This window comes from Entelurus aequoreus, linkage group LG05 (assembly GCF_033978785.1).
Source record: "Entelurus aequoreus isolate RoL-2023_Sb linkage group LG05, RoL_Eaeq_v1.1, whole genome shotgun sequence".
Classification (NCBI taxonomy): Eukaryota; Metazoa; Chordata; class Actinopteri; order Syngnathiformes; family Syngnathidae; genus Entelurus; species Entelurus aequoreus.
Genome location: NC_084735.1, coordinates 71,852,628 through 71,873,502, shown reverse-complemented (window position 1 = coordinate 71,873,502; position 20,875 = coordinate 71,852,628). Strand labels below are relative to the sequence as shown.

The window sequence follows — 20,875 nt, the reverse complement described above, 5'->3', positions numbered from 1 at the left end:
AGTAAATCTGAACAGCCGATATGGGCATCTACAATATGATTTGCCTGAGAAGCTGGGCAGGACATTATAAAAAAAAAAAAAAAAAAAACCCCAAAAAAACCCCTTCAGATTTCTGATCTCCTGATGATTGAGGGAACCCCTCATGAAACAGGACTGTAGAGATGAAGTAGTCTTGTGATTTTTTTCCCACACATACACATTATATATATATATATATATATATATATATATATATATATATATATATATATATATATATATATATATATATATATATATATATATATATATATATATATATATAAATAATTATTTTGTCCCTTTCTTTAGGACCCAAATAACCTTCATATAATGATTCACTACATAGTGATTTTTAGATAACCGTCAATGTTTGACATATTTTATAGTAAAAAAGGCAACAATACTGCTTTTGTGGGGGAGAAGCATAGTCGCAACCATGGCAACATTGACGACTTGTCATCAAGGGGCCTGAAGGCATATTGACAAAAGCTGAATTTTAAATGAGCAGGCTGAGTATGAAAGGCTTTGACATTGTCTCATTTTAACTACCATTTAAGACTTGGTGGTTGAGAATCTAACATGTATGTATATCACAGTTTGACTACAGTACCGGTAGTGGTAATTACAACATTTACATTCAGGCTTTAAACACCATGTCAAAAAAATCAAGATGGAAAATTCCAAAGGTAAACCATGTAGTGCCTTACAGGGGAATGACAAAATAACATTTTACACACACAGATATGTCACTGAATGAATTGTGTTTGACTTTGAATGTCTCATAATTTTCCTTTCACAAAAAACCCCCCCAGAAAAATGTCTGCTGTGAAGTATGTTGTGTAACCAAACTTATATCAAGCATCTTTATGGAAAACCTTAGGATTTTGCAATGTTTATTTTGTGTCGAAAGGCTAAATAAAGCTGTGTAAAGCAGTAATAGGGTCTTCCTAAGTTGAGCTAATTAACACTGCCGGCGTTTGTATTAGATACACGTCTCAGCAGGTACAGCTGTTAAGATGATTGGACTGTGTGTGAACTTGTGTCATGCAGCTGTCCTTTTTGTTCTTCATGCAAGGTTCACTGTATTAAGTCTCAGTGCAGTTGAGGGTTCGGAACCCAGGCAGCGTGACACGTCCATTTTTGTAGATGTAGCGGTCGGGCCCTTGGTTCATTCGCTTGACCAGGTTCTTCTCGTAGAGCAAGGGGTGGTAAGCGCCGAGAGTGCAGGCCGCGTCGTAGTAGCGCTGGTAGTAATGACAAAGCGCCGTCTTCCGGCGTGAAGGCAGGAACTCGTAGACGTGCACCACCTCACACAGGGACATCATCAGGACTGTACCTGAACAGGGAGCAGGAACTGACTGTTCATAGTTTGCTTTCTGTGTGTTATCTTGTCTAAATGAGACAAGGTTTGATATGTGGAGCTCTTGCTTTTCACTCTTTCAAACTCACAAATTAACACATTAACACGGCATATTCACCAACTAGATCAGGTGTGTCAAACTCATTTTCATTGAAGACCACAACGCAATTATGGCCCTCGGAGGGCTGCTTGTGACAGTACATATATATGAATATAAAAAGGTAAAATACCCTTGTTACACAATTTGCTTAGGCAACGGTTTGTGATTATTATATTATCATTATATCAAATATTATTGTAAGTCAAGGTGACAAGCAGTATGTATTTCATTTTTGATAACCCCCCCAAAAAAATGCTTAGGCAACTTTGATACATTTTGTACGAATGGGGCATAATCTAAAGGTTTGCGTGCATTAAAACACCATCCATCCATCCATTTTCTACCGCTTGTCCCTTTTGGGGCCGCGGGGGCTGCTGGAGCCTATCTCAGCTGCATTCGGGCGGAAGGCGGGGTACACCCTGGACAAGTGGCCACCTCATCACAGGGCGAACACAGATAGACAGACAACATTCACACTCACATTCACACACTGGGGCCAATTTAGTGTTGCCAATCAACCTATCCCCAGGTGCATGTTTTTGGAGGTGGGAGGAAGCTGGAGTACCCGGAGGGAACCCACGCAATCACGGGCAGAACATGCAAACTCCACACAGAAAGATCCCGAGCGCATTAAAACACATGCACACTTTATTGCACACTTGTGCGTGGAGGATTACGTCTCAAGCGAGCAGAATAAGGGGCGCAAATCATTTAGCGTGTCTGTCTTCATGTATATGCAGAATATATGCTGATCAAAAAGGAACGCCACAATACCGTGCGGAAAAGATGCAAATAGAATCATTCAGCACGTGCAGTGTGATTTATTCGTGCTGATCATTGTTCTGCGAGCGATATTTTGCGTCTTTATTTAGCATTTCTAAACTGACAGTTACGCACACAGCTGTGACAAAGAAAGTGCGTGCGCTGCAAAGACAGAAAATGGACAGAAAATCATGCGTCCGCGTGTGTGTGTCAACATACTTGGACTGTGATAAATAAAAACTATTAGACATATCGTCTACACCAGGGGTCGGCAACCTTCAGCACACGAAGAGCCTTTTGAGCCCATTTCCCCCAAAAATAAAACCCACCCGGAGCCGCAAACTATGTGCGATACCTAAAATGACGATAACACCACTTATAGTTTCGTTACACTTGTGCTATAGAATTTATGAAATCAAAGACTTGACAAACAACAACTCACATTTTATTTCTGGATATAACGAAGCAAATCACCAAATTATTTTGAACATTAGAAAGAAATATACTGGTCCTTCCCTTATTAATGAATTAAGAAAAAAATCAACTCGCTCTAATATTCTGAAGGCATACAACTGTGGCATATTTAATTTGACTAAAAAGGGAAAACAACAACTTCGTCATCAGTCAAAGCAAATTAATCTGCCAATGAACCATTAAATGTTCTATTTTCATCAGAAATGTTGCTCTTTTTTTAATTTGTCCTTTGCTGACTTACCAGGTGTGGACCGCTAAAAACATTACAATTGCTTGGCAGCAAGAGATGACGCATAGGGGCTGTGACGTACATTTTGTTCGACAATCTACTAAAATGTTTTATTTTCATATGACAAGATCCCAGAACTCTTCAAAACAACAACTGTTAAAATAAAATAAACTAACTCAAAAAATAAATAAATTAAGTAGCCATTATTTGTTGATATCATGTTTCAAAGCCAAAGGGAGCCACGGCGTCGGCATGAAAGAGCATGCAGCTCCAGAGCCGCCGCTTGTTGCAGACCCCTGGTCAATACACATTTTACAATTTTATAGCTGCTGGATGACTTAAAGAACTCATCAAAACAAATTTGACAATGAGCTACTGGAATGACCCGTTGCCATAATCATGTGCTCCCTACACCTAGTCATTGTGGCCTGAAACAAGCACATAGAGCAGGAGAGCCCAAACCTTTTCCTCCAAGGGCTAGAGTAAATATGTGCAAATGGTTCGGGACCAAACACAGCAGCATCAAGATTGATACCATATACAGGTGGTGGAGTTTGCCACAATTGGTAGATGGCAACTCGCCTAACAGACATGTCTTTAATGATTGTGGGAGCTCTTGTAAGAGCTTAGTATAAATATGTATCAAATTTGGGAAGCCATCTTCTGGCAGACCGAATATGGCCTCTGGTGCACCCCTGGCATAGAGTGTTTAAATGGAAACTGCACTTTTTTTTTGTTGGAATTTTGTTTATCATTCGCAATCATTATGAAAGATATGACAACAGATGTATTACAATGGAGCCTATGGGATCTGCTCTATTCTGCCTATAAAGCCCTCAAAAAACATCAAAGCACCTCTATTAGGGTTTTATATGCATGATGTAAATATAATATATGTAATGTAGTAACAGGCACATTTTTATAAACATTTAATATATACGTATTTTGCTCATTTTAAGCATACGTGGCACATTAATTTAAAAAACGCATCATGACGTTCACCTTTTTTACTTATAACTACATTACTGATTAAAACTCACTGTAGACTTCATGAAAGCCAACAGACATAATAAAACATCACTTACTGTACAAGGTCTACTATCATTAGGATGCCGACTGCTAGGATGTTCATATATTTCCATTTACATGAAGAATGACTCATAATCCTCGCAAAGAAAAGGGTGTGGAACCAAGTGTCTCTTTGTGTCGTTCTCGTCATTTCAGGGTCTAAATCGGCTTTCAAAAGTGTACCAGCTTGTCGGAATACGTCTTTGTCTTACTATCTAGGTGAGAGGCATGACTTATGATCGAGAATAAAGTTTGACGAGCAAGGAAACGAGGAAGCAGCTCATCAGTCGATCATGTCAACATTGGCACACAAGCTTGTGATCACGCTGTAAATAGTCTGTCTGCGTTAGCACTTGTAATAACAATATCAATAACACTTGGTTAATATTCAATTCACGATATGTGAATGGTGTGTTGTTGGCGGTTTTTGGATATTTTTTTAATTGGGTTTTATGGGCCGAATTACTTTTATTTACATGTATTTACAAGGTAGAATGCAATTAAAAATACATCCATCGTCATGTCTTTCCTAATGATTGTGAACGATGGGCAAAATTCCAATAACAGTGCAGTTTGCTGAATTAGTCATATTTAAAATTAGTGCCCAGGATAAGACGTTTCCAAATATGCAATTGTTTCATCAATATGTCCTAATATAATGGCACAAATACTGACATAACTTTTTTTGTTAGTTTAAAAAGTCACCAAATCTGCATTATATTTTAAAACAGGAAGTGACGCCATGCACATACCCAGCAGGCCAGAGGAGGGCGGGTTCTTCTGTATGGGCTCGGCCATGTTGTCTTGTATTCGCTGCCAAACCTGCCACTCAAAGCGAGGGTGCAGGATGTAGAAGGGCTGCTGGGGGTGGAGCCTCCTGTACCGCTGGTACTGGGCGAAGATAGGGTAGTCGGTGCGGTTGAACCACTGCAGAAAAGTCGCTAAAACCATCAGCGTGTTTGTTTTCAATTCTATGTGTAGCTACAGTATATAGTGTACGGGGTGTAAACAGCACCTGTGTGAGGTCAGCAGAAAAGGGGTCCCAGGCCACCAATACACCTGAGCTGTACAGCGAACTGGACAGGAAGTGGTGGTCTTCAGACGCCATTACCTGAACGACAATGAAATGGATGCTGACATGATAATTGAAGTCTAATAGACATTACATCACAGTGAGTTAGTGGGTTTACTTGAGAGTTGATAAGGCGGATGGTGGTTTTAGAACCGACATCCTTCTCGTAGCCAGCAGTGGGGGCGGCGTTGAAGCGCATCACAGCATCATGAGAGTCTGTAATTCAAATATCTGTAAATATTGAACTCTTAAGAGGTGTGTGCAACAATGGTGCAGGGATACCAACGCTATGTATGAAAATCTCACCGATCTCTTTGCCCAGGCCGGAGTTGCGCAGCGACCCAGCGGAGGACACCACCGCACATCGCTTGTAAGGCCCCAGGTCGGCGGTTAGAGTCTTCGGCGGGAGCAGTGAGGCCCAGGACAGCGAGAAGAGAGGCTGGAGGTCAGGGGTCAACGAAGACACCTCCACCTTTTTGTAGAGCTCACAGAGGAGCTCAGGACCGCTCAGCTTTGGCCTGCTTGCGATGTCAGTAGGGTTGGAGAACTCTACTCCATATTTATTCATTGCCTGGAGGATAAAACAAACTGTTCAAACACGTTTTTTAATATCATGGGACGGCGTGGCGAAGTTGGTAGAGTGGCCGTGCCAGCAATCAGAGTGTTGCTGGTTACTGGGGTTCAATCCCCACCTTCTATCATCCTAGTCACGTCCGTTGTGTCCTTGGGCAAGACACTTCACCCTTGCTCCTGATGGCTGCTGGTTAGCGCCTTGCATGGCAGCTCTCGCCATCAGTGTGTAAATGGATGAATGTGGAAATACTGTCAAAGCGCTTTGAGTACTTTGAAGGTAGAAAAGCGCTATACAAGTATAACCCATTTATTTATTAGGACTGATCTTATCAATACAATTATTCAAATTTTTATTTTTATTGCCTCCATCAACTGTGCAATATTTTGTTTGTTAGTTGGCCGGAGGCAAGCTAATTTACAGCACAGTCAAACCTCGATTTATGAACCATTCTATTTGTGAACTTTTTGTTTTACGAACTTTTAGCCAAATATGCGCTTCATTCATTCATTTTGTGTCCCGCTGGAAGCCATTTTGTGCTTGCTTGTATTGAAGACATTACAGCTTCGTAGCACAGCAAGTTTTTACTGGTACCGGTAATTGTGATGAGAACAAAACTTTCTGAAAAAATAAGCCAAAGTGGACTTATTACACAGTGCAGGAGAAGACTACCTTTCTTTCAGCGGCGCTTCTTCCGAGAGAACACACACACACACACACGCACGCGCCTCCTCACTTCTTCCCCTCTGTCTGCTCCTTTTTCTCCTCTCGTGAGCTGTTTGTTTGCCAATGTTATTGTACTGTAAGTGGATTTTACTTTTTAAAATATTTATTATTGTAGCTATACAGTTGTTAAAGTTAAGGATTTTTGTGATTTATCTTCGTTTGTGAGGACACCAAAGTGTGTGCATGGTGTTGACAGAGCAGAGCATACAGCACAGTGAAGCTTGTTGTTATTGTTTTGGATTGTTAAACTGTACTGTATTGCACATCATATTGTTTTCAAAGTGTGCAAACCTTAACTAAAATGGGGACTTCTTTTGAGGCTGGACCCATTATTCATATTTCCATTGTTTTTTAATGGAAACATTTGCTTCACTATAGGAACTTTTAGTTTTACAAACCCTATTCAAGAACGAATTACATTTGTAAATCGGGTTCCACCTTAGTTAAGCAGTTAGTTAGTTGGTTGGGAACTAGTTAATGAGTTAATTAGCTACCAAAATAATTATGTTTACTTACGGCTTAATTTTCTATCGTCCCGTGGCACATTGTAGAAACAAAATTAACAAACAATACCAGCAAGTAAAAAAGCATCAAGTCATAACAAATATTGACACTTGTAACTATTAATAACACAAATATTTTTTTCTGAATTTGGGTACAATGTTTTTTTTCTAGCCTTTAAAAAAATGACATGCACATGCAAATTTGACAATGAGGTCAGTTTAGGGCTGTGCTAAACAGACAATATAAATGATATCAATCTGGCAGATGATAGAGCTTTTACCACTATTGTCATATCGTGATGACATATTTTAGCTTTGTCCCGCACATTTGAAAGCCTCAAAAGCATTTTAGCGTTCACGCTAGTGAGCTAGCGACTAACGTCCCTCCAAAGGGCAAAGCCACTTCTAAGTCACCAATCCTTGTCTCCATGGTGGCAAATAAAATATATATTATTTTACAAGCATCATTATTACTGGAGGACGACAATAGCTCAATATCCTACACTACACACCGTAGGAGGCTACAATAAGCCATGCTGACTGCTAAGCTAGAGCTCTTGTAAGTATAGTATCACCATATCGTCACTATATTAGATCAATACTTTTTATTATCACAAACTCTTGTCGTTTTTGGTACTTTTTACAAACTCAGGAAATAAGTCCCTGGACACAGGAAGGTTTTGAAGGCAAAAACCAAATGATTTAAAATCAAAGCCAATAGTAGTAAATATTTGATTTATATTGTTACACCACAATCCTATGTGTTTAATCTCATACATATAATGATTAAAAATGTAATCATTCAATGATCTTAAGATTTTGAAGCATCAGGATTGGTATGACCAATACAGCGCCTGTGTATCTACTTGGTATTGGGTCGATTACATTTTAACAATAGTGTAGATAAAACATTTCATTACAGAAAGTAACCAGATATTAACAGCAAATTAACACATAGTTTAATAATAGTTTTGAGAAAATAATACAACCGGAAATGATGTTACCGAAAAAGTCAGCAGCTAAATTAGGAGCCTTTTTCACTCTTTCTGAAATGATTATATTATCATATATATGCGAAATATTGTATCGTGATATATATAATTATTATCGCAGAAGGCTGCAATATATATCCGCGATATAGATTTTAGGTTATATCACCCATTCCGACAAAAGTTCTGACCTGATAATTCCCCACCACCTTCTTGAGTCCATTTCCCAGCATGCTGCTGGACATCTGCTCGTTCCACACTTGTCCCAAAAGGCTGTTCGGGCCAAACATCTCGGCGTCGCTCGATTTACCACTCAGTTCCCCCCGCCGACGGCCTCCAAACAGAGTCTCCAGTGCCCGCATGACAGGGCGGGGCAGCATGCGTCTGAAAAAACCCTCACGCTCTTTGCTTTGCTTTTGCTTTAGCGTCTGATGCTCCTGGGTGTGGTTTGGCGAGGACAGAACGGGGATCGGACGGCGGGGGTCGCCAGGGACGACGCCCGGTAGCTTCTGGGGGTCAACGAGCGCGGGCTTGGATCCACCTCGCAGCACCTGTGGAGTGAGAGGGATGAGTTTGCATTCTGTCAATGCTGTTTTTTTCAGATTTGAGAACAAACACACCTTAATGACAGAGTGTGTGCGAGGTTGGGCCCGGGTCCGCGCCCGCACGCCAAAGATAGCGTCGGTGACGGGTACACTGTTCTCTGCACACAGGGCGTACAGCAGAGCCATGGAGATGCAAAAGAAGGCCATGCAGAGTGCTCCACGGCGAGCACGACGCCTCAGACGCCATAGCTGACTCACTCGGTCTGCTGCCCCGGGTACCTGCGAATGCAAAAGTATAGAGACACCTGGTTGTTACAGGACTTAACACAATAGAGATTCTCTACAATATGCGTCAATTTATACTGAAGAACATTGGTAACATCAAAGGTCAGAATTTAAGTGAGGGACTTCTGGCTTCTTCCTCACCAAACTTAGCTAATTATGCAATTATGTGCAGACATCAGTAAACATGGATGTTAGTTGCATAGGATATATTTGATGATTGAATATATAGTCTTGCCAGAAAGAGCATGTATTTCTATATTTGAACTACAGTTCCCATTATGCTTTGGGTCTTCCCAAAAAAAACTGTCAGGCAGCTGCAGCTTGTTCAGAACGCTGCTGCTAGAGTTCTAACAAAGACCAAAAAATGTGAGCACATTACACCAATTCTTAAATCCTTACATTAGCTCCCTGTACATCAGAGAATTGATTTCAAAATCCTCCTGCTCACATATAAATCACTACATGGTCTAGGGCCCAAGTATATCACTGATATGCTCCCACTATATAAGCCCTCTAGATCACTAAGATCTTCTGAGACCAATCTGTTAGCGGTTCCCAGAGTAAACTCAAATCAAGGGAGAGCATCATTCAGTCACTATGCAACAAATAGCTGGAATAAACTTCCTGAAGATGTCAGACTCTCCCCAACTCTGACTACTTTTAAAACTAGACTGAAAACTTTTATGTTCACCTTAGCTTTCAGCTAAATCTTTTAATCTTTTAACTTCCGCACTGTTTTTATTTTTATTGTCTGCATTTTAATTTTGCTTTTATTTTCTTTCATTTCACTTTGTTGTCTGTGAAGCACTTTGAGTCTGCCTTGTGTATGAAAAGCGCTATACAAATAAAGCTGCCTTGCCTTGCCTAGCCTTGGGGGATGGAATACAAAGTGGAATATCCAAAAAACAACAACTTTATATTTATTATGAGCAGATAAAGAGCTGGATAAAATAGCTCACCAGTGACACCAAACAAGAAAAAAAAAATAGGTAGAAAATTATCCAATTAAATTATTAGATTAAGTCAGATTCCATTTTTTTTAATTCAATTGAATTAAATAGAATAACCAGTAAACATTGTAAATAAAATGTAGTTGAAATTAATGTTTGTATTGTAATTGCATGTAATTCAATGTGTGTAATTGAATGTGATTCGGTGATTCCGTGTAATGTAACTGAATGTGATGTAACTGAATGGAATGTAAGTGAATTTAATGTGAATGAATGTGATTTAATTACATTGGGATGAATGTAATTGAATTGAATGTGACTGCATATAATGTAATTGAATGTGATTAAATAGAATTGCATGTTATTGAGTTTAATTGAATTGCAATGCATGTAATTGAATGTTATTGAATATGATGTGATTGAAATGAATCGAACGTTATTGAGTGTAATTGAGTTGAATTGAATGGAATAATAGATGTTGTCATTAATCCAGGTTATTGTTTTCAATCGATTGCAACCCCGACTGTTAAGTTTGTCTTTGAGGACTGTTCAGTTTGTCGCCTCTCATCCAAGTAGGCTTCATCAGTTAATGCTCGTAGACTTAGATTGGTCAGATCTAGTCAAGAAGCTGGTGCCAAACCCCCCAACCATATATCCTCCTACACGAGGAGAGCAACACAAGGAAGAAAAAAAGCATGTTGAGATGCAAAAAAACAACTTTTCTGTCAATGCCAAAAACAGTCGTTAAAATAGAATTTCCCCTTGTTAGCCTTGAAGTATTGTGTGGCAAAATGATCGCTGCAGAACAGCCCCTACCAACCCAAATTCAATCATTAGACTGGAATCATTCATGTTAGCATTCCATTCAATGGCACAAAAGAGCATTTGTGAAAAGAGTGTTTCTCTGTCATTTGTTAGAGGCTAAATTACAGATTCTTTTGGAATGGAATTGAAATGAATTCTAATGTATACAATGCAATTAATGGAAGTGAATGCAATTGAATTGAATGCAATTCAATTCAATTTAATGCATTTGAAATGAATTAAATGGAATCAAAATTCAATACTACAGCACTTTTTGTTGTTTTTGAAAATATTAGCGGTGACCCTCATTGCTATCTCCTCTAGGGGAGTCCAAAAATAAACACATCCACATAAGAACAAAGAAAAAAATGCAGCTGGCCTAAATCCTCCCAAAAATGGGACCTGAAAACCAAAATGGTTGACGACCTGTGCGTCTTACTCTATTCTATTTTTGTCTGTTCTGTTATGATGAACATGTGAACACATTTCTTGCAATATATGGTAAGTTTTTAAAAGTGTTAAAGAGTTTTATGATTTTTTTTCTCTACCGTACTTTTGAAACACTTCCTTGTGGTCTACATCAGTGGTCCCCAACCACCGGGCCGCGGCCCGGTACCGGTCCGTGGATCGATTGGTATTGGTACCGCATAAGAAATAAAAAAAAAAAGAAAAATACATATATATTTTTTTTTTTATTAAATCAACATAAAAAACAAAAGATACTTATTAGTGCACCAACCAAAAAAAAAACCTCCCCCAAAAACGGTTGTTTCTTTCTGTTATTAATATTTCTGGTTCCTACATTATATATCAATATAGATCAATACAGTCTGCAGGGATACAGTCCGTAAGCACGCATGATTGTATTTTTTAATGACATCAGATGATATAAATGATGATGAAATTATGTATTTTTCTTTATAATGTTGATATAAATATGATTTTTTTTGGATGTGATACTTTGTGACATTCATAAGACATTAGGAAAGGTCTTGTACAGACTAAAGTAATTTGATGTGAATGCAATGGATAGAACTACAAGAATGGAATTGTAATGAGAGAAGACCGGAGAGACCACTGGTATGTAATTACTATTTTTAGTCCATAAATACAGCTAGTGATAAATATACAATGTATATTGATAGTAGTATTTAATACTATCCTTATTTGGTTAAAGGTTATCAACATATTCTGAGAAGCTCCTGTAATAGATGTGGTATGAAATAAACCCTACAAATTCTCCTGGATTCGAGTTGATAAACCGTCCTCTACAATCTTCTGAGCCTTTTCAAGTACAGGCGGACAAAAGTCCTAAAGAACTTGACAAACACAAAACTAAGATGTGGATGTTTTCAGATAGTTTAGCATATTGATATGTATTGTATTGGTTTTAAGTATCCTTAATGTACAAAAAGTATCGAAGTGGCCCCCACATCCTTCAATTTTTCGGTGTTCTGTAATTTGTATGATTTTCCCCCCCCCAAGATGGCGCCGCTGTAGTGGCTGCTGGTGGCAGGAGCTCTGTGCTCTTGTATCATCCTTTTGTGTTCCTGATATTTTCATGTGGTTTTTTTGCCTTTGGGTTCGGGACCCTTAGGGACTGTGCGACAAAAGGTGGCACTTTCATGACTTCTGCGGTGCTTTTTGTGAACTTCTGGATCTACCTCCCGGGAGCCTTTTGGCCATGGAGACCAGCTGCTGGGTCTCTGCCACACCAGAGTCCGTTTGGATAGATTGGAGGAGATGCTGATGAAGAGACATGGCTGCGGAGCTGGACACCGGCCGAGAGTTAGTGGGCGGCCGAGAGTTAGTGGGCGGCCGGGGGTGGAGTCGGCTCTTTTGGTTGCTTTGTTGGGTATGCTCCTCTTTCTGGCCATGCTCCCCCCACCCCAGTAGACGATGGCGTGGAACACCGCAGAGGCCACCACAGTGTATATGGGTGTTAAAATTGATGTATTTAATATTTGTTTACTTACTATAGGATATTATTCATGTATTATTTATTTATTCACTGTTCTGTTACAGAGAACAAGGAAATGGGATAAAATTGCTATGGAATGAAAAGGGGTAGGATTAAATAAGCTCTGCTTCTTCTTACTCCTTTTCGGACGTGCTGTAATGAAACAACTGGAAATATGTGATGCATTACATTGTATCGTATGCATGTTCGAAATAAACTGAAACTGAACTGAACTGAAACTGAACTGAATGGGATTGTGCTGAAAATCTTAATTTCCCCTCGGGATTGATAAAGAACTTGTGATTCTGATTCTGTATGCGCTTGCTGGAAAAAGTTGGGACACCCCTGCTTTATATCATTTAAGCAGCATCAAATACAAGATGACAGAGAAAGAAGCTGCAGAGTGAGAGAGCTGGCCTCAAACGCAATCCCTACTACCCCCCCATCCCCCCACCACAGATCGAGGGCGAATGAACAGAGGGAGAAAGAAGATAAAGATGAAAAGAAGGATGAAGAGGAGTCATGTAGAAAGCAGGGAGGGAAAGTAGGATGAACATGGCCTAAATAGATGAGGGGAAAAAACAACATGCGGGAAATGGAGGAGAGGAGGCTCCGCCCACATTTGATCCTGCTGTCATTCATGCTTTTATAGAAGATGATTGACAGTGTCATTGGAGATTACTCATACTAATCTGCACTTTTAACAGAGAGAGACTTTCTTTTTTCACAACTGACCTCAGGAAATAAAGCAAAGAGGCCTTTCAGGAGGCAGCTGTTCCACTTTGCCTTGGAATCTTTTCTTTGCTCGAGTATCAGTACACATCTGTTTCTCATTCACTGTGCTTCAATGTCAGTCATTGAACCAAACACAGCTCCATTTATTTGGTCATCCTCGCAGCCCGAGTCGGTTACATTTCGCACACGAAATCCACAGCGCCACCACGACAGATGGTGGTGTCACTTGGTATGTACTTAAAGATGTCCCCTGAATCACAATCTTCTCCACGCACGCACGCACGCACGCACGCACGCACGCACGCACGCACGCACGCACGCACGCACAGTCCTGCAGCGTGTGTGTGTGTGTGTAAAGCACTGATGGTCACTGGTGAATATCGAAGCGGATAGGTTTTCTTGCTGCCAGCCAATCAGGGAGCAACTGCAGCAGCACACATGCGGAAATATATAAATAGCTGTCCATAGAGGATTTATTTGAGCTAAAATATTACTAAGATATTACAGTATAGTTTAACTTGGATAAGTTACACAGGGGGCTTTTAAACAATATTAGCTTTGAACGTTACAAGGTTGCAGACTTTATTTGAATGTTGTCAGGGTTGTTTTGTCTAAACAGCCACATGAATCAGCACAAAAAATATAATCCTTCATGTACGGTATTTTAATAAAATAAATGAATACTTATAGCAAAAAAAAAATGGGATGATTAAAGCTCTTAATAGTTTATATATATCTATATATCTATATATATATGTATATAGATATATATAATAGGGGTGTGGGAAAAAATTGATTCGAATTGCGATTCTCACGTTGTGAGATTCAGAATCGATTCTCATTTAAAAAAAAATAGATTTATTTTTATTTTTATTATTAATTATTATTATTTTTATTTTTTATTAATCAATCCAACAAAACAATACACAGCAATACCATAACAATGCAATCCAATTCCAAAACCAAACCCGACCCAGGAACACCAAGAACTGCAATTAACAGAGCAATTGAGAGGAGACACAAATATGACACAGAACAAACCAAAAGTAGTGAAACAAAAATGAATATTATCAACAACAGTATCAATATTAGTTACAATTTCAACATAGCAGTGATTAAAAATCCCTCATTGACATTATCCTTAGACATTTCTAAAAATAAAAAAAAAAGAACAATAGTGTCACAGTGGCTTGCACTTGCATCGCATCTTATAAGCTTGACAACACACTGTGTCCAATATTTTCACAAAGATAAAATAAGTCATATTTTTGGTTCATTTAATAGTTAAAACAAATTTACATTATTGCAATCAGTTGATAAAACATTGTCCTTTACAATTATAAAAGCTTTTTACAAAAATCTACTACTCTGCTTGCATGTCAGCAGACTGGGGTAGATCCTGCTGAAATCCTATGTATTGAATGAATAGAGAATCGTTTTGAATCGGGGAAAAATCGTTTTTGAATCGAGAATCATGTTGAATTGAAAAAAAATCAATTTTGAATCGAATCGTGACCCCAAGAATCGATATTGAAGCGAATCGTGGGACACCCAAAGATTCACAGCCCTAATATATATGTATATGTATATATATAAATATATATATATATTTTATAATAGAATAATAATGTTCTGTTTGTTTTGTACTTCCTCTTGTTCTTGTCTTTCTTCCACCTGTTCTTCTTCTACTCCCTCTTTTTATTTTCCTTCTACAGAGAATAATAATAATAGAAACATAAATGCGAACTAATGCGATTAATTACAAAAATGTTTCACATTAATCATGTATGCGCAGAATAATCAAACAATTTATATGTATTTTTACCTTTTTACCTGAGTGAGGAGCCTGCAATGTGTGTGCTGGCTGGCACTTTAAAATGTTTGTTTGAGCAAATAAATGACGTGCATTCAAGTAAAACATCTAAAAAAAATTCCTCGTTATGACATTAAAATTGCATTTGTGTCCAAATATTGGTGTTTTTTTAAAAAAAAAAATTGATTTAAATTACGCATGCAAGTAATAACATGAGATTAATCATGATTAATCCAAATGTAAAAGTGTGATTAATCTGATTAATATGTGATGCACATTCAAGTAAAACATTTTAAACATCTTTACTGCATGACATTCTGACAATATAATTGCATTTGTGTCCAAATATTGTAGTTTTTTTGTTTAAGTTTATTTAAATTATTCAAGCAAATAATAAACTGGGATTAATCATGATTAATCCAAATTCAAAAGAGTGATTAATCTGATTAATAAATGACATCCATTCAAGTAAAAATATTTAAACAATGTTCTTGTATGACATTCTGACAATAACATTGCATTTCTGTCCAAATATTGGGGTCTTATTTTAGGTTTATTTGAATTCTGCAAGCAAGTAATAACCTGTGATTAATCATGATTATTCCAAATTCAAAAGTGTGAATAAACTGTTTAATAAATGATGTGTATTCCAATAATACATTTACATTTTTTTCTTGTATGACATTCTGACAATAAAATTGCATTTGTGTCCAAATATCAGAGCCTTTATTTAAGCTGATATAATATATGCACAATAGTTACTGCATATGAATAATCAACATTTCAAAAGTGTGATTAATTAATAATTAAAAATGTAATTGTTTGACAGTAATACAACGTCTGTAATATGTATGTATTGTGTTTACGTAAATACAATATTTAGGATTATATTTTGAAGAAAACAAAAAAAAAATGTAAAAAATAAAAATAAATGTAAAACACAATAGAAATGTAAAATAAAACAAAACTAAAACATGACCATCTGTGTTACTAATAGCTCAGTAAAATATTGTCTGGATCTTACGATTGGAGGATGAGTCACAGTAAATACAACTGTTACTCCTGTTAAAACACTGCAATTCATATTCATTCAAATACTGGAATATTTGAATCACTACCTGATGTTTTGTTGTTGTGGGACTGTGATAACGTTTACCTTGTAGCCCATGCTGAGTTGTGGGTGCTGTTGCTTAGAAACTGATTGTTGCCTTATGGTTTTCCCTCATCCGTCATCCCTCATCCCTCCTGTAGACAGAACAGTATATTTATTTGCACATGCATTTGGCACAGTGTGAGAAACTACAAGACCTCAAAAGCGTTTTAAAAATGCGCAGAAAGTGCTTACAATAATGTTGGAAGAACCACTGTCAAGTTCTTTAGGACTTTTGTCCGCCTGCACTTGAAAAGGCTGAGAAGATCGTAGAGGACGCTTTATCAACTCAACTCCAGGAGATTTTGTAGGGTTTATTTCACACCACATCTATTACAGGAGCTGTTCAGGATAGGTTGATAACCTTAAATCAAAGAAGGGTAGCATTAAATACGACTATCAGTATCAATACACATTGTATAAATATCACTACCTGTATCTAAGACCAAAAATAGTAATTACATACTAGTGGTCTCTCCGTTCTTCGCTCATTACAATTCCATTCTTGTAGTTATATCCATTGCATTCGCATTAAAGGACTTAACTCTGTAAACAAGACCTGTTTTGATGTCATATGATGTCACAAAGTACACTATATTGCCAAAAGTATTTGGCCACCCGTCCAAATGATGAGAATCAGGTGTCCTAATCACTTGGCCCGGCCACAGGTGTAGAAAACCAAGCACTTAGGCATGGAGACTGTTTCTACAAACATTTGTAAAAGAATGGGCCGCTCTCAGGAGCTCAGTGATTTCCAGCGTGGAACAGTCATAGGATGAAACCTGTGCAACAAATCCAGTCATGAAATTTCCTCGCTCCTAAATATTCCAAAGTCAACTGTCGGCTTTATTATAAGAAAATGGAAGAGTTTGGGAACAACCGCAACTCAGCCACCAAGTGGTAGGCCACATACACTGACAAAGAGGGGTCAGCATAGTGCAAAGACTTTCTGCACAGTCAGTTGCTACAGAGCTCCAAACTTCATGTGAACTTCCAATTAGCCCACGTACAGTACGCAGAGAGCTTCATGGAATGGGTTTCCATGGCCGAGCAGCTGCATCTAAGCCATATATCACCAAGTCCAATGCAAAGCTTCGGATCCAGTGGTGTAAAGCACGTCCCCACTGGACTCTAGAGCAGTGGAGACACGTTCTCTGGAGTGATGAATCATGCTTTTCCATCTGGCGATCTGATGGACGGTTCTGGGTTTGGAGGTTGCCAGGAGAACGCTACATTTCAGACTACATTGTGCTGAGTGTGAAATTTGGTGGAGGAATTATGGTGTGGGGTTGTTTTTCAGGAGTTGAGCTTGGCCTTTTAGTTCCAGTGAAATGAACTTTGAATGCTCCAGGATACCAAAACATTTTGGACAATTCCATGCTCCCAACCTTGTGGGAACAGTTTGGAGCGGGCCCCTTCCTCTTCCAACATGCACAAAGCAAGGTCCATAAAGACATGGATGACAGAGTTTGATGTGGCTGAACTTGACTGGTCTGCATAGAGTCCTGACCTGAACCTGATAGAACACCTTTGGGATGAATTAGAACGGAGACTGAGAGCCAGGCCTTCTCGACCAACATCGGTGTGTGAACTCACCAATGCGCTTTTGGAAGAATGGTCGAACATTCCTATAAACACACTCCGCAACCTTGTGGACAGCCTTCCCAGAAGAATTAAAGCTGTAATATCTACAAAAGGTGAACCGACATCATATTGAACCCTAGGAATGGAATGGCACTTCAAGTTCATATGTGAGTCAAGGCAGGTGGCCAAGAAAGGATGTCTGGCCATTCAATTTCTGTTTGAAATTTAACCTCACTCAACTTGAAAAGCCTGACGAGATCCTATGGAAAAGGTAGTTAACACATTTATCCAGATTGAAATGTAGTGTTTTTTTTAGGCATTTCATCATAGTTTTTGGTGGTTTTGAACATGCAGTATTTTTTAAGATACTGAAAACAACACATGGATTCTTTCAATGTCCTCTGTCAATTTTCAACAAAAGTACTAATAGTATTTGTTCACATAAAAGAAAGATAGTTAAGCTGCTTCTTGCAGTACCATTCATAATGACGAACAAATAGGTGTGGCATGAAATTTGCACAAACCCTAAAAACAGTTTTTAATGTTGAATATAAGTATAACTGTAAAATGTACAGCTACAAACTGCTTTATATTGTAAAGTATTTGGGTCTCGTTTCTTTCATAAAAAAATTGTGAGACAAAACTAATAGGCGCAGAATTAAAAAAATAAGAGTAAAATATTTTTGCTTTCAGTTAATGTTTTTTTCTGAAATTGTGTATTGTTTTATCTTTTGCGTGTGCCTCACAAGACGAAGGTCCTGGGTTCGATCATCGGGCTCGAAGTCTTTCTGTGTGGAGTTTGCATATTCTTCCCGTGACTGCGTGGGTTCCTTCCGGGTCCTACGGCTTCTTCCCACCTCCAAAAACTTGCATGCTAAATTGGTCCTAGAGTGTGAATGTTGGCTGTCTATCTGTGTTAGCCCTGCGATGAGGTGCCAACTTGTCCAGAGTGTACCCCGCCTTCCGCACAAGTGCAGGCCGAGAGGGACAAGCGGTACAAAATGGATGGATGGGATGGATCATTTCATTTGTGAAATTGTATTTTTCTTCTTCTTTTTGTTCATTTGTTTTCTGTAATTGTAAATTGTTTCGCCTTTTATCTATTTTGCTAAAAATATAAATTGTTTTATCTATTTTAAATTTTGTTTGAGAAATTGTGAGTTGTTTTGCTTTTTGTTAGTGTGTTTTCTGAAATTCTAAATTGTTTTATCTTAACTTAGTTTTTTCACCTTTTGTTTATGGGTTTTCTGAAATTGTAAGTTGTTTTGCCTTTTGTCAATTGGGTTTGCACATTTGTAAGTTATTCTGTCTTTTGTTCATTTGTTTTCTGTCATTGTAATTTGTTTCATGAAAAATAAAAGTGTTTTGCACAGACAAGAAATTGCACAAGAAAATGTTCATAATAACAGATTAAGGAAGAGAGGTATTTTGGGTGCTTCGAGACAGTAACTTTGTTTAGGCTGCACTATTGAGTCTGTATTATTACCACTACTTATGATTTCTTTCTACTACTGCTACTATTATTAAAAATATGACTTTCATGTACACTATACAAATGTTATATACAACCTTATTGTTCTGGGTCTCTGATGATAATCAAAGAGAAAAAACATAAAGTACCACCAAGTCTAAACACGGTTAATGCTTGATAAATAATATGTCTTTTATCTAATAGTATCGTAGAACCAGAATAGTCATTATGTCTTTAGTCTTAGGTTATCTAACCGTATAGAACCAGAATAGTCATTATGTCTTTAGTCTTAGGTTATCTAACCGTATAGGCACCACTACCGATAGATAGATAGATAGATAGATAGATAGATAGATAGATAGATAGATAGATGACCTGTATAAAGTGGTGCTCCTCGGTCGAGCCTTCCTTGTTCCTGCGTCGTTCCGTCTCTATATACCCACACTACGGTGCCAAACGGACCGTCTTTATATTCGCCATGTTCCCGGTAAGTCTTGTAAGTCTGGGCCGAGGTAACATTGGGGTAAACACGGTCAAGAACTGCAACCGCACTGCTTTAGGTCGATCCGCAGCATGATGAGTATCAAAGTCACAAATATGCTATACGTGTACTTCCGTTTGTTATAGAACAAAATAAGAGCATTGATTTAAAGTTTTGCATTAGATATCAGTCAAAGTCGATTAATGGGTTTTATTCTGAGATATATATAATTTTTATATTTTGTGACACCATTTATCATGTTCTATACCCATAAAAATTGACATTTTCAATCAGAAATAGCTTTGCTCTGAATAGCTACTCAATACATCCGGTTTTTTTATCTTCATAAAAACGCTTCACAGACCATTTTGGTGCTACTGCTGCAGCCAATCAATACATTCAATCTGATACAGAGAAGAGAAGATGTAAAAAAGATGATTGTTTTTTGGTCAAAATTGATTAATTTGAATGTATGCTGTAAAATGTAAACATCACGTGACATGATTAATAGATGTCGACAAAATCACGTCTGAAGGAGAGAGACAATTAAGGCTAAACCGGTCTGGGCGTTGGGTCTGGTGGATTGCTTAAAGGAACTAAAACAGGATCCAAACTGTTAAACTGTTATACAATTTAGAAACATCTATTTTAGAATAATTTGACTCCTGTGAAAGCACGTCAACTAATAGACAATGTTTGTATGAAAGCATAACAGAATGTCGGGAACCGGTGACGAACATCATCAAACAATCGTGTTTGAAGCACAACATTAGTTTTTGTTTTGTAATAATCTAAATGCTAGGCCACGTCTATGGTACACGTAGGACGAACATAGAAATATACATTGCGCACATAAGCATGCACTTGGTTTTAAATAGCACGGCCATGATTAAGAACACCTGTGCTAGCTGGTAGGGAGTTATTGTTTGCCAGTAAAATACCCTTGTATTTTGTCGGAGGACGGCCATTAGTGCACATTTTGTTACCAAAACCGTAGTATTTCTGGATTTCATAATTATTAGTTTAAATATGTAAAGATCGCTCGGATGTGCACAAGACCTCGTGGCGCAACGGTAGCGCGTCTGACTCCAGATCAGAAGGTTGCGTGTTCAAATCACGTCGGGGTCAGTCTTTTTCGTGACCTCCACTAAAATTCAAAATGTCCTTTCCTTTCACTCACCTATCTTTTCTTTTCTAAAACAGCATGAGTGATTTCTTTGAA

At 38.1% G+C, this 20,875-nt stretch overlaps 1 protein-coding gene and 1 non-coding gene across 3 annotated transcripts; one reads left to right on the top strand and one right to left on the bottom strand.

The window, feature by feature from the left end:
- Positions 1 to 304: 304 nt before the first annotated feature.
- st6gal1 (ST6 beta-galactosamide alpha-2,6-sialyltranferase 1) lies at positions 305 to 19,778 on the bottom strand. Of its 2 annotated transcripts, XM_062048839.1 has the most exons (10): positions 19,548 to 19,778; positions 16,313 to 16,481; positions 16,124 to 16,212; positions 8,496 to 8,699; positions 8,067 to 8,426; positions 5,393 to 5,657; positions 5,205 to 5,302; positions 5,030 to 5,125; positions 4,767 to 4,941; positions 305 to 1,357 (listed from the first exon to the last, which is right to left on the bottom strand). In XM_062048839.1, exons 3-10 carry the CDS (start codon positions 16,133 to 16,135, stop codon positions 1,107 to 1,109), a joined length of 1,461 nt encoding a protein of 486 aa, XP_061904823.1. In that variant the 5' UTR covers positions 16,136 to 16,212; positions 16,313 to 16,481; positions 19,548 to 19,778; the 3' UTR covers positions 305 to 1,106. The 2 variants fall into 2 exon arrangements, with proteins under 2 accessions (XP_061904823.1, XP_061904824.1); XM_062048840.1 differs by lacking the exon at positions 16,313 to 16,481.
- Positions 19,779 to 20,709: 931 nt separating this feature from the next.
- On the top strand, positions 20,710 to 20,781 carry trnaw-cca (transfer RNA tryptophan (anticodon CCA)). The gene has a single exon. It is a non-coding gene; the product is annotated as a tRNA-Trp (tRNA).
- The last annotated feature ends 94 nt before the right edge of the window (positions 20,782 to 20,875 follow it).